Source organism: Plectropomus leopardus, chromosome 8 (genome assembly GCF_008729295.1).
Source record: "Plectropomus leopardus isolate mb chromosome 8, YSFRI_Pleo_2.0, whole genome shotgun sequence".
NCBI classification, from domain to species: Eukaryota; Metazoa; Chordata; class Actinopteri; order Perciformes; family Serranidae; genus Plectropomus; species Plectropomus leopardus.
Window position 1 is genome coordinate 3309993 of NC_056470.1, and position 14535 is coordinate 3324527.

At 39.0% G+C, this 14535-nt stretch overlaps 1 protein-coding gene across 2 annotated transcripts in view; it reads right to left on the reverse strand.

The window, feature by feature from the left end:
- The window catches only part of plod1a (procollagen-lysine, 2-oxoglutarate 5-dioxygenase 1a), a 31244-nt gene extending 19930 nt beyond the window's left edge, over positions 1-11314 (reverse strand). Inside the window, exons 1-6 of one of the 2 annotated variants that reach the window (XM_042491528.1) lie at positions 11104-11314; positions 9533-9624; positions 9145-9278; positions 6688-6851; positions 4062-4174; positions 787-850 (exon numbers count right to left, since the gene is read on the reverse strand). In XM_042491528.1, the coding sequence (XP_042347462.1) occupies positions 787-850; positions 4062-4174; positions 6688-6851; positions 9145-9278; positions 9533-9624; positions 11104-11194 (658 nt within the window). In that variant the 5' untranslated portion in view covers positions 11195-11314. The remainder of the gene's footprint in view (positions 1-786; positions 851-4061; positions 4175-6687; positions 6852-9144; positions 9279-9532; positions 9625-11103) is intronic. The other variant, XM_042491527.1, reaches the window with a different exon arrangement.
- Positions 11315-14535: the final 3221 nt, after the last annotated feature.

Sequence of the window (14535 nt, forward strand, 5' to 3'; positions counted from 1 at the left end):
GAACCTCCAAGGTGATCGAGTATCAGAGATACAGCATATAATCCACCATGCTGATCAGACAGAGAGGAAGTTAGCCACTGGTTACCAGCACATTTTCTGAAAGACTTGTAGCTACTTTTATTGTTAAACTGTGCACCCACTTATTCAATAGGAACAACCATTGCCCATTTTAAAAGGCACAGTTCAACCCATATCAATTTTTCATTCTACCTCTAGTGCTTTTTATCAACTATAAAGTTTTGGTGTAAGCTGCAGAGTGTTGGAGATATCGCCTGTAGAGATGTCTGCCTTCTCTCCAATACAATGGACTAGAAGCACTCAGCTTGTGGTGCTCAAAACACCGAAAATAAATAAATTTAATAAACTCAACAGCAATGTCTCCTTCCAGAATCCTGACTCGGTTACTTAAGATAATCCACAGACCCTGCTGGGAGCAGTTTCATGTTTGAACTGCATCTGCTGAAGGATGAGAGGCTTGTGCTTGTGTCTGCAGTGCAAACATTAATGGCGCCCTCCTCAGCTGAGCTGTAACCTCAGCTAGCACAGTAGTGCAACTGGCAGTAGATGCATGCTTCTTTCTGCATGGTGATTTGGTTGGCCACTGTAGTTTGGTAACTGATCTGTATGCATTTTTTTGTACTGTACTAAGCACAGATTTGTGACTCCTACATTGGGTTATGAATGGAATTGTGGGACCTCTGTAGCCAATAAAATAGGCGTGGTGTGTTGGGGGATGCTTCAGTTGTAGCAATGTGTTGGCTTCATACACTCACTCAAGACACTCACCAAGGGCTCCATGGAGGTTCTGGAACAATCTGCATTTGCTGTCCAGTGTGATGTTGATGGATTTCTGAAACAGGGAAACACATTTTAGAGAATATTCTCAGCCATCCAGGTCACAGTGACCCTGAGTTAGGGGTGTCCAAAATCTTTTTAAAAGGGGTCAGATTAGTTCATGTGAAAAATAGCTGGGTGCCAGCTGTTTCTCACATCAAGTCGGTTATTTTAGAAAAAAATGTGTTAAATGCAACTTTTTCATCATGTAAATCTGTGTAAAAGTATTAAACATTCCACCACTTCTGAAAGTGGTGGTGCTCACTGTTGACTTTACGCCTCTGGCTTTACGCTGTAGCCATGTCTGCAGGAAACAAGGGAAACGTCTGCTGTTAGGTAACCATTCTGTTTGCTTGTTTACCATCTATACATGAAATAAGTTGTGCTGGGATAGTTTCTAGTTAATGCATGTCTACAAACTGTATGATCGTCCTGCCATTTTGAAGTGAAAATACAAAGTGATATTGCTTGTTTAACCAATTTTATGTGTTGGGCCACATACAGTGTATTTCGAAAGTCAATAAGAGGGTCAACAACAACTGAAATGGATTAAATAACTTGAATTTAACTCAAAAGGTAAATTCAGTACAAGCATTGTCAGCACTATTTCTATCAATAAAACAACAGAATCATGTCATCCTTTATAATATGCTAAATACACATTCTCTTTTAAACTTATACTGTTCTCATTCACTAATTAATTCCAGTCACTTTTTTATATGTTAAGCTACCATCAATAAAATTCTTAAATTTCTCAAAAAACTTCCTTCAGCTGTTTCAAATTAAAAGCCTACCAGGCACAGGGGTGAGTATGCCCCCTGGGCTACTGGAAGGCTTTTCATGTGAAACATCTGTACAGACAGGGCTGAGTCTCATTTACAGCCATTTAACAGCAAACAAAAAACTACAAAATTAGACTAATGAGAAATAGTATTGCCGTCAGAATGACTACTTTGGAAATGTATATTACACTAATACTCCTTTCCCAGGAAAATTAACGTGTGAATGCACTTCAAACACAGGTAAACCCGCTTAAAATAGGCTATAGACTGCTTTCCCATTACCAATAGAGCAGAGCTGTATACATGGCTCTGTAGCAGAGGAGTGTGCCTTTGAGTGTGTGGGTTATTCTGATGTATCCGTTCAACATCACGGACAGACCAAAGAACATTAGAAACATTAGAAAGCAGCATGGACAGATGTCTACGGAAACTTTGCGAAGGTTACTTCCCTTCATATATCTCTTGCTAACTCAGACTCTCTTTCAAACTCAGTGTTGACTAATTTGGATCCATGTTTGAGCATTGCTCAGGTGGAGATAGACAGTATTGTGCGGCGGCACATCATTGCATCTTTCCGGTTAAGGAGCTGAAATTAGTGCGTTCATCCGGGTGTTGCATTTCCATCACTTGCTATTGGAGCCAGAGGCAATAAATACCAATGACTAGTCATGTGACCCAGGTGTAAATGTCGACAGTAAACAGTCTCATTGCATTAAAAAGCCAGATGTTAGCTGTTGTTAGCAGTTTTTTGTGCAGTGGAAATGAGGCTATATATTTTTTTTGTCCACTGTTAAAACTACTATCAATAAATAAATTTCTAAAAAAACTTCCTACAGATGTGTCAAATTAAAAGCCTATCAGGTACAGAGCTGAATACGCCAACTGAGCTACTGGAGGGCCTTAAGTGTGAAACATCTGCGCAGAAAGTGCTGAGTCTCACTGACAGCCTCTTAACAGAGCTAAAAAAACTGCAAGATGAGACTAACAAGAAATAGTATTGCTGTCCTAATCAGTAAATTTACATTAAACTAAACTTATAAAATCAGGTAAACTGGGAGGAAGTGTTATGTTTGCATCTATGGTAAATGAAAACAGGAACAGATCAGGAAAAAGGGAGGCTTCTTGGTAAAAATACAATGCAACATACCAATAAAACAAGGACAGGCTGTCTCAAACATGAGCCTGGTTCTCTCTGAAAATGAGGCCACTATTTGAGAATCTTATGGTATATAATAAAATATCACAGAGTAATCATATAGGTACAGTCGGTGCCGGTGCCGGGTTGTAATTGAATAAATGTTGTGGTTTTTAAAGTCACATAACAGACACTATTACATTCATTATAGATATTATTCATTAAATTTACCATGATATGAGTTCCCTATAGCCACTAATGATAGGATGGAACAGATTAGCATGTTATAAATAATTATATGTTTGTTTCCCAGTGATAGTCTGGCGACCTGTCCAGGGCGTGCCCCACCTCTCGCCCAATGACAGCTGGGATAGGCTCCAGCCACACAGTGACCCTTACGAGGACAGGTGGTAATGGACAATGAATAAATGAATGTTCACTTCGAGACTGTATAGCAGCACTGGTGTTACTCAGAGCCATTAGCCTGTGCGAGTTGTAGGTCCTTGGGGGCTCACTACTTTTTTAAGCAGTGGCTAAACAATCTAACACTATTTGGATAAAGTATTAGGTCCATTTTGTTTTACCAGAAGTCGCCATCATCAAACCCACTTCCATTTAAATAAACAATAATTTTAGCATGTATAGAACCTGTGTACTTTCACATCCAACAGGCAGAATTAAGGGTTTATTTCACCCAAACCAAAGTCAGTGAGTCAGTTTTTTTTTTCTTTTGACTCAACATTAAGTGTGTGTTTACAATAACAAAACTGCTGTTTATTTGAATGGAGTCTGGTAGGTTTGACAACAGCAACGGCTGCTTTTGGTTAAACAAAAATGATTTTACTCTTTAAGAAATACATTGACATCTATAGGGATCCTTTCAGTCATCTTGCCCGACACTAACAATCTGAGCCTGTCAATGGCAAAAACCAACACTTTTAGTGAACGTACACTGACAGTGCAGACATACCCTTAGTGTTAACACTGCAGCCTAACCACTGCTCTCGCTCAATACTGGACCAATTTTTAAAAAGATGTTGTTCCTGTTGGTCACTTAGACACAACAAATGGAAAAATGGGATCTAGGTTAAAAAAGACTCTTTAAGTCTGGATTTTTCTACATTTGTTCTCAAAAGGGTGGGATGTTTTGTGGGTGTTCCCGTAAATACTGACTGTATCTATAACAATTTTACAACAAACTGCTATTGTTAATGTTATTATTGATAGTCCTACTATTTAATGTGACCTTGGCACAAAATAAAACAAAGGACAGATCATTAAAGTAAACAGCGAGGTGTAACAAATCTTACCCTTTTAACTGGATCAATGTAAATCTTGGTGAAGAACAGCTGGTCACTGTCACTGTCTTCTCCTGTCCAGTCAGCAACCATTTCTTTGATGTTGGGAAGGTATCCAATGAAACCTGACGGGACAAACAAACCCACAGGAAACAGCCAGGAAATGAGGTCTAAATCTGTTCATCAAACACATTTTTATTTCCATATCCATGCCTATGAGCTCTGTACTATTGTGTTTATGTTTAGCACATCAAGCAAAAGTGAAGTTTACTGTTTCTAACTGCCATGACTACTGACTGCTGCCAGGTTCACTTTCCATGGCCTCAGCTCAGAGCTAACTGCTGACTAAAGACCTGCTGTTTGTCTGCTATAAAAAGAAATGGCCTTACTCCTTCAGGCACTGGTGCTCTGTCAATGTGCCCTGTTATTTGAAAGGGTTGTTTAACCATGATGCAGTATATTTGTGCCCTAATGTCACACCAGAGCAACCCATGTATCCCTCTAGTCAGCCCCGATGCCCCCAACAGTTCCCATGGTCAGCCTGACTGTCTCTCTGTGCAAGCAAAGGCGCTGCTCTGCTAAAGGCCCACACGCATCAAACCATCATCAAAGAACTGGTGTGGCTGACCAATGAACTGCCTGTCTAGGCCAAAAAGTTGACCTTGAACACAACACAAAGATTATAGCCAACAGCTAACAAGCATGTAGGGCAGAGATACTCAACATGCTTTGCTTGGGGGCCACTTTTGATAAAATGACAGGAGGCCAGGCCACATTTGCAGGATTTTGATCTTCTTAGGATTTAAGGACAATTCTAGGTATTTAGGACATATCTAGGACTTTAGGATTTTTCTATGATTGTAGGACATTTTAAAGTTTTTCAGAGGTATCTCGCATTTTAGGAGGTTTCTAGGATTTTGGGTCATTTCTTGGATTTTAGGACCTTTTACGATTTTAGAAAATTTGTAGGACATTAGGACATTTCTAGGATTTTGGGTCGTTTTTGGGGATTTTTGGACAATTCTACGGTTTTAGGAGGTTTCTAGGATTTCAAGACATTTCTAGAATTTCAGGACATTTCTAGGTTGTTAGGACATTAAGGTCTTAGCTAGGACCTCTGTCAGTGGCTGTGGGGGATCCTCCACTGGCCCTTTCTTTGATAAACAAGCTCTGTTTTGGTGCTGTTTTATACACTCTGGCACCTTATGTATAATAAAAGTACAAAAACAATTTGTGAATCACTTTGTTTTTATTGTGAATTAGAAAATGACTGAGGGCCACAAAGCACTCGATCAGGGACCAGATTTGGCCTGCAGACCGTAAGCAGAGAATCACTGATGTAGGGTCTGCATCTGCAGCAGAGGAAATAACTCTACAGCAGCAGGCGGCGGTCATCTGTATTTGTCACTGGAAGAGGTAAACCAGAAGACCAACAGGACTTTAGGGCACAAGTTAGCCAGTTTCAACTTAAAGTTGAAACAACAGCATGCAGCTACAATGGGAGGGTGGAAAATTGATACAGCATAGTATTGCTTTATTTTTGTGTGGCAATAATGTATCATTGCACAGACGCCAAGTACCAATTTTTTAATATATGACTTATAAATATTCTAGATACAAGTAAAGTGATAAAATAAACAGCTTTTTTCAGTCCACTAGATACAATTTGCTGCAATAAAAAGACTTTATCTTATTAGATGAAACAGTTGTTTACAAAGTTTTCCATTGGGGACATAATTTCAATTGACTAAAGGTAATAATTTTCAATATATGTTATCGCAATACTCAGCCTATCGCAATCCATTTAAATTCACAATGATACTGTATCTGATTAAACAATAACAGAAACAATTACAAAGCCACTCCTTCTTAACTTAAGTTGACTGTTTGCTTTCCTCACTTCCCTTACTGTTCTTGTGCTCTGAGCTGAACTTCCAATCTGCCGCTGCTGATTCAACATGCTGAATCATTCAAAAAAGCCAACACGCATCGACTAATGCCAAGAGTCCAGGACACACCACCAAAAAAAGGTCAGCTTAGTGTGTGAGTCTCACATGAGAGGTGTCTCTCTGCTGCTGCCACATCCAGAGTCTATACACACACATTACTGTTTCACACATCAATCCAAACATCTTTCTGGGTAAAAGTAGACATTTTCTCAACCTGTGACAGAGCATCACGGAGCAGACCAAAAGTTTGGCTGCATGTACTGTAGATCACTGCTGTTAAATAAAAACTGCTAATTCATAACTGCTGGATCCATTGTTTCTAGCCCGGGGCAAAATCAAACTCAGCATCACCAACCATTTTTAACCTCCAAGCTACAACCTCAAGCCAACCTTTCTGATTCCTAGAGCTTTATGGAAATACTACACATACTACTGTATGTGGAAAGTCTGAGGGCAGAGGGTGTTGTAAGCAGTACAGACCATAGAGCTCTTTTTGGAAAATTTTGTATTTGTATACTAAATTGGGCTATATAAATTGAACTGCCTTGACTAGATACTGTGAGTAGGCACCTCCTGGCAGGAATAATTCAGGGCAAAAACTTACATAGTATGAAAAGATGAATTTCATCCCAGTGTCAGAGCCATGTGGCCCTCTCCGGCTGTGTGACTGACAGCATGGCTGGACATACCTCCTGAGCCTAGAAACCTGTTGCCCTCGATGACGTGGGGGTGTTTGTCCTCCAGGTGTCTGTCGGGCCAAATCAGAATCTCCGAGGAGAACACCACCTTGTGTTTAGCCTGCTGGAACTTCTTGAGCAGCTCTTTGGGGCCCGAGGCGAAAACCACATCGTAACTGTGTGAAACAGGGAGTCAAAATAGCAAACTTTACTGCGCTGTTTGGCTCAGCAGTGTGTGAAGCCGGTGACATCGTTAAGACAAATGAAAGGGTTGGAATATAAGATGCCAGCAGGCTTTATTTGGAGAGTTAAGTTGCCAGTGGTTGTGTTTACCGGTGTTTGAATGATCTCTTCATTTCAGTGTGTGTACAAGTTTGTGTTTAAGTACCACAGCAGTGGGTTTGCAGATTTCAGCCTTTTGATACAAGTCACATATATTCCTATTATTACAGTAATTAAAGGGACAGTTCCCTCCAAAATAAAAAATACACTTTTTTAAATGATGTCCTGCTGTGGACAACAAAATATATTGTAGCCACCTAAAAAAATATCAGTGTAAGTGTTGACTATATCTGAATATTGTCTCCTCTTTAGCTTCCACAACAGCTGATGGAGGCAGCAGTAGAGAAGCAGTTCTGCCATTCTCAGGGGGATAAATGACTGTTTTTCTCAGTGGACAGCTTCACATCCCTGTCGGTAAGGGCTTACAGTAAGGTAAAGCACTGAAAATATTCTAAATATAGCGTACACTTAAAACTGATATTGATTTTTTTAGGTGGCTTAGAACTAATTCTTGAAGGCAGAGTTTGCTCTGCGCTGATTTTATACCCTGAAGTTATTGTAAATAAACATTGTGATTCATTCTACAGCAACTTGCTGAAAGGCAGCATATCTCCTCTTAAGTGGCGGAGTCTGGCATACTTACATACTCTGTCCATAAATCAGTTTTTTCACAGTGCTTGTATACTGGTACAAGGATGGTGGTCCAATTAAATGACCTGATCGTGCATTTAAACACGCTGAGTGTGTCCCTCAGTCTAACTTTTCAGAGTTACAGACCACCCAAAGGGAGGAGAGTGGGCAGCTGGCCAGCACCCTGCTGTGACCCGGCAGTGGGGGATTTGCACTGGTTGAATTCCAGCTGCTACAGATGCCGACATAACGTTTGGTCTGCTATAGCCACCGACCAACCATCCGCTGCCCCCTCTCCTCCTGGAGAAGCAGTCAACAGCAGCAGGACGCTATGCAGAGGGACAGTGGGGTGGCTATCTCACTAATTCCTTTCTTATTTGGGGTTTGATAAACACAGAGAGTGGCTAGAAGGGGCTGAGAAAATGTGATCTTTGTGACTCTACAAGAAAATACAATTACAACAACACTACAGTAATCACGTGAATTTACCACCTCCGGCTCGATCAGCATTGATATAAACACAATACCCAAATAAGCATGCTAATTTAAGCTCCCTAACCTAGGAGTTGTAATGATGCTTCACCTCTGAATATCATGCATCTCCACCCAAGCAGCACTCGGACAAGTTTAAAAGACAGAGATATTATTGAGAGATATATAAAGAGAAGTAACTGCCAAAATGTTTTCACTGGCCTTCATGCTGCTTTCTATTGTTTACCTTTTCTCTGGCCTGTCTGTGACATTGAATAACACACACAAAAAATACAACCTCTATACACACAGACAAGCATACTGCTGCAGAGCCATGTACACAGCTCTGCTACACTGGCAATGGGAAAGCAGTCTATAGCCTATTTTAAGCAGGTTTTGTTTAGAAACCCTGTGTACAGGTGTTGATTTTGGTGGAAATGGGGTATAAGGGAAACACTGGGTTGTTGTAAAAAGTGTCTGCATACACTACAGACGTGGGAGCTGCATAAGGAGGGTGTATTTTCAAATTCAGCCTTATTGCCTTTTCCAGATTTCTGCCTACCACAGCTTTAATCAAACAGACAAAATGTATTAATCAGAGCTGTTAGTAGGTGTATTTTTTAAACTTAACACAGAACCAAGCTAGCTATTTCCCCTAAATCCAGTATTTATGTTAATCTTGGCTAACCACATCCCGACTCTGCTCTGCATTTAACACACAGACATGACATTAAAATCCATTATATAGCTCATCCTTAGAGGAAAGAAGAGAAGAAGAAGAATATTTCACAAAGTATTGAAGTTTTCTCTTGCCCACTTAGGGACAGAAAGAGGCAAACAGCTACATTTAAGATAGGATAATACATACTCATCTCTCAATACTTTTGCAAGCATTCCTCCTTACAGTAAATAAAGATGACTTATTGTGCTGTTGCATAGCAATGCAGTGGAGACTTGATGAGCGCACAACCACACAACAGTCACGCTGCTGAAAAACACTGTCAAATCTAAATCTTTTTGGTATTATTTAGAAAGTGTTCAGCGAAAAGTTCTTCTAATACCAGCATGTTAGTCAAGACACTCCACCTTTCAATGAAAAGGATGATTTGGTCCTTATTCTTCATCTCCTCCAGAGCCGCTTTGAGAAGTCGAACTTTCTGGCCCCCACCTGGAGCTGACATGTAGTTGCCTCCACTCCATTTCTCACCCTCACCAAGAACCTTAAAGCAAACACACACATTACTGCAATTTCATGAGATGGATTTAAAGATGTTCATCCTAAAATTCTTATTTTATGCAACTAAAATACAAACATCTCATCTACCAAGTTTTACTTTGTATTAAATAAAAACAGGGGTTTATTTCTGAGACTTAAATGCATAGAAAAATTAAAAAACAATGATTACATTAAATGGAAGCTGGGGAAACAGGCTAGACAGCAGCAGAGTAACTTTGATTGCAGCAGGGTTCCTACCTTTACAGTGTAGTTAAAATGTTTAGCTGACTTCAAGAAACGCTTGAAGCCGTCAGTCTCTTCGGTTGCAACTGTCACAACTAGGAGTTTCTCTGGAAGACAAAGCATTACAGAGGAATTCAGACAGGAAATATGGAGACTTCTTTTTTGGCCTTTATCCTCTACGACACACATACATTTATTTTTGTCCAGTGTGTTTGTGTGTGTGTGTGTGTGTGTGTGTTTTGCAGGTCAACAGTTGATACGTACATTGTGCTGCAATAAAAATAAAGTAAGATGAACTGACTGAAAACTTTATCTTGCTAGCAAAATCAGATGTTGACAGAGATTTTCCTTAATTTGCAATATACTTTAATCTATGCTGTTGCTATATAAAGAATATCACAAGACATTTAAAATCACAGTAATATTGTATTGTGACTAGGGTTGCAAATCACAAGCAGTTCCCTTCATCACTTATTCCCACCCCTAATAAACATATCCATAACAATAACTTAACATAACTGTCATAACAACAGTGCATTTGTAGTAGGGAAACACTGGAAGATATATCTACTGTCATTCATTTAGGCCTCAAGTATCTCCATAAAATAAATCTGATAGTTTAACAGATTTTATCAATAAAATCTATCAAACTATTAGATTCATTTCGCTCTCTTTTAGTTTACCCTGTATTCTGCCCTGTACTAATTTCTATGACATTTCTAAGGCAGAAGAAACAACGGGCTTTGTTATTAAATCAGGTTGATTTTTTTCTTAAGAAAATTTTCAATACTTGATTTTTTTAATGATTAATTAGACTGCGTAACTCCCTGAAAGCATGAATGGTTTCGGGGAAATTTCCAAAGTCTTTGAAACAAAGACAAGTCAAATTGTTGTTCTTTATTGGGCTAAAAAAGGCTTCATTCAACACCATCTCTCTACTATTAAAGTAACTATAGGCTCCAGCTAATATTCATGTAGGCTATGAGAGCAGCTCTAACAGCCAACTGCGCAGCGCGCAGCCCGTCCACGTCAGCGGCATGGAGTCCTCAGTACACAGCGCAGCCTCTCTCGTGGAAAGAGGGGACATAGTGTTAAACTCCATCTTTAAACTCTTTTTATAACCAAGAAAAGCGACAGAAAAGTCATAGCATAGCGCAGTTAATGTCCTTTGCAAATTGTATCTGCATTCTATCGGCAAATATCGAGCGCCAAACACAACGCGTGCACTAACTTAATCTCAGCTTGTATATCAGCTAGCCTGTTACTGTAGCTAACACTAAATACACAGAGGGACGTTATTTTGCCTTCATGGTTTATTTGCTGCCAACGTTAAACCTGCTAGAACGTTCTTTCACGGTTCTAACTGACATTTCTGTCTGTCGGTAGGCAGGGCCATATCAGCGGTAGAGGGTTTAGCTCAACCAGAGACCCCGAGTTGGGAGTCTCCCTCAGTCCACAGTAGCCGGACTGTCCCAAACTTCACGGCTACACACCAAGACTTTATTACCGCATTATTAGCTCCCGCATGTGCAGACAACGCAGACTGAAGGACTTCACACACAACCACCGTCTCGTTCCTGACTTACCTTCGCGGATTCGCTGCTCTTTACAGTTTGTTAGAGAAAAAAGTGCACAGACTAAAATCCCAGAAAATAACAGCAAGGACGAAAGTTTCATTTTAGCGAGTTAAAGTTAAAATCGTGTCGCGAGTCCCGGTGTAAATCCAGCGGTGCACTTTTCCAGACGTTTCCCTGCGAGAAAGCCAACTTCTCACTTCTCCTGACTCTGTTAAGTCTCCCAGCACCGCCTGCCCCCTCTGCCCCCCTGTGTGTGTGTGTGTGTGTGTGTGTGTGTGTGTGTGTGTGTCTGTGTGTACCATTCTCTGTTTCTGTTGAATAAACGGTCTGAGAAACAAGGATAACATCAGAAAAACTGTTTTTTTTTTAGTTTCCATGTAACTTATTGATTCCTAACACTGAAAGTTTAGTATTGCAGTAGTCATGTTGCATCCGCAACGCCCACTTCCAAAAATGGGAGAAAAAAAACTGCTTGAAAATGAAGATCCAGCTGTTCTGTGGACATGAGCACTTGCACGTAGCCTCCTATATTCCATATACTAGTGTATTTCTGTTTTTTTCAGTCATTATCAGTGGTGGAAGAAGTATCCAGATCCTTAATTAGGCAAAAGAACTAATACGACCCTGTGAAAATACTAAAGTACAAGTAAAGGTCCTGCATTGAAAATAGTACTTCAGTGAAAGTAAGTACAGGCCTACTCTGAAAAATGTGCACTTTAAGTATTAAAAGCAAAAGTAAATTATTTAAAAAAGAAAAAATAAACTCAAAATTGTTTTTTAAAAAAAAATAGAGAAATCACCCCAAAGTCAAATTATTTAAAAAAAAAAAAAAAAAAAAAAACCACACAAGAAACCCCAAATAATTACATGCTAATAAATAAATAAATAAAATTACAAAACCTCAACAAGTGAAGGGAAGTGAAAATATGTAAAAATATGTGAAGACTGGATATTCCACTTACTCTCAACTCTATGAAGCAGGTGTTTCTCCTATTTTGAATTATGCTGCTGGGAAATGGGGATTTAAACAAAGCACAATTTCAGATTCTATACAAAGCAGAGCATTATGTAAATGCCGAGAAAACATTCTAGGCATTCATAAATTTGCTCCTTCACTGGCTGCTCAGGGTGACATGGGTTGGATTCCTGGAGTGATAAGGAGGACATGTAAAATGATAAGACTGTGGAATCGTTTCATCAATATGTCGGAGAATAGGATCAATAAGAAAGTTTTTCTTTGGAATAAAGTGCAGGATTCTCAATGGGCTGCAGAGCTTCATGCTGTCTTTGAAGAAGCTGAAGTACAGCACATTTATAAAAAATAATTTACTGTGCAGTGTGGACACAATAACAGAGAAGTTACTTGCTGTATTTGAAAAAAAAGGTTAAATGACATCTTGTTAAAAACCCAAATTAAGAATGTATATTTAAATCAAGCATAATTATGTGAACTAACTGAATTTTATTTTAGAGCAAACTTAACAAGAAGTCAGAGATCTTAATTGCTCAGTTAAGAACAGGAATCCTTCCTTTGGCTCTTGAAGTTGTCAGATTAAAAAACATCTGGGAGGAAAACAGACTGTGTGAACTTTGTGATTTAGGTGAAGCAGAGAATGAATCTGATTTTCTTGTACATCGTCCCTTCTATGATGAGTTAAGAGTACCTTTGATGTATGAAGTGTGTGTTAAAAACCCTGAAATGTTTTGGAGTACCACAGTGGCGTGTCCAGCTGTTTATTACCAGGGTGGCGCAAGTGGAGCTCTGATGTATGGAGGGGTGGCATGAAGTGTGAGCGCTGCTGCGGGCACCCGCATCAACATGGCTTTAACATGATTTTAATTTAATCATTTTTGTCTCCACTATCCATGCCTACTTTAATTACTAACATTGTGGTGTCTTACATTCCTGTTTAGAATTTATGTTAAAAGATAAATAGACTACCAATACAACATTACAGAGTGACACCACACATATTCAAATGCTTCCATACTTTTTGAAAGAAATTGTTTCTTTCAAAAGTAAATAGTATGGTAGAAAGTATAAAGTGCCAAAAAAAACCCTGTGAGAACAAACTTTTTAATAGTTGTATCAGTTTATTTGTTTGTAAAATTAGTCAAGTTATACATTACTCTGGTACATTACTGCCTCTCAGGTTTAAGACTGAATTGCACTGATAAACAAAAATTCAGTTTACTTGTCAACATTTCAAACTGACTGAGCAGATAGCCAATCATAATGCGATGGCACCTGGGGTGGCCAATCAGATTTCAAGGGTGGCACGGCACACCCCAGGCCACTCTAGACACACCCCTGGAGTACTGATGATGACAGAATGAAATGGTTTTCACTTTTAATGTTTATTAGTTGGTCACTTTTGTAGCAAAAACCTGGAAGAAAAGGATGGTTTGTTTCGTTATCATATTATTGTTCTAATATGGTTTCTGGTCTCTTTGTTTTAATAATGGTGTCTTGTAAGCCTGTATGGGCTGGGCATATTGTTTATGCATGACACAATAATGAAATCATATGTAGGGTGACTATAGTCAAAATGGGATACTGGCAAAAAGGGACAGTTAAGCTTTGCAATGATTTATATTTTCAAGGAGTACCCAAAATTACCCAATACCAGTATCTATGCATTGCTTGACTGGTATATGATCAGGAAAAAGGTCACCCGGATATGACATCATATTTGTAGGCGTGGTTTCACATGCAGTGACACCTGATACAAGAATCTCATTGGTAATTGACATGACATAGTTCTGACCTAAAACCTGTTAAGCTTTTAAAATTATAAAAACAAATACTCACTTTCTCATTCCAATATATGTTGAATGGTATATAACTGTGTATCAAAATTACCATGAATCAATTCCAAAATCCTTTTACCTTTTTGTAAAATGCCTACTTTTATAGTGTCCCATTTTTCCAGTTGTCTACTGTTAAAATGGGACATGCTTTTATTGTCAGGATGGGACACTAGTCTTTGTCATTTTGAGAGGGAAAAACTTGTTTACTGAGGATCATAAAACACTTGCTATATTCAGATAAATCATTTTTTATCAGTTTTATCAAATATATTTTTTCTAAATATGTCAGCTAGCTTGCTGGAACTAAGCGAAGAAGAGTTAGCACTGCCATGTTTTACAAGCCTTAATCAAAAAGCTCTAGCTAGCTATTCTTCCCTACAAAGGAGAGAGACATAATCTTAGAGTGCAGAACTAAGATGTATAGCATTGTTAATGAATATTACATATAGAAATGTTTTAAATAACTTGTTAAATAAGTAAACAAATAAGAATATAGTTTAAAGACAGGAAAAGAGAAGCAACAGCCAGGATAAGGCAAGAGAAGACGTACAACCAGTGGACTGAAGACAAGATGACAGGGACAGTTTTGGAGTATCAAGAACAGTCAGAGGCAGGGCGAGTACCAAAGCT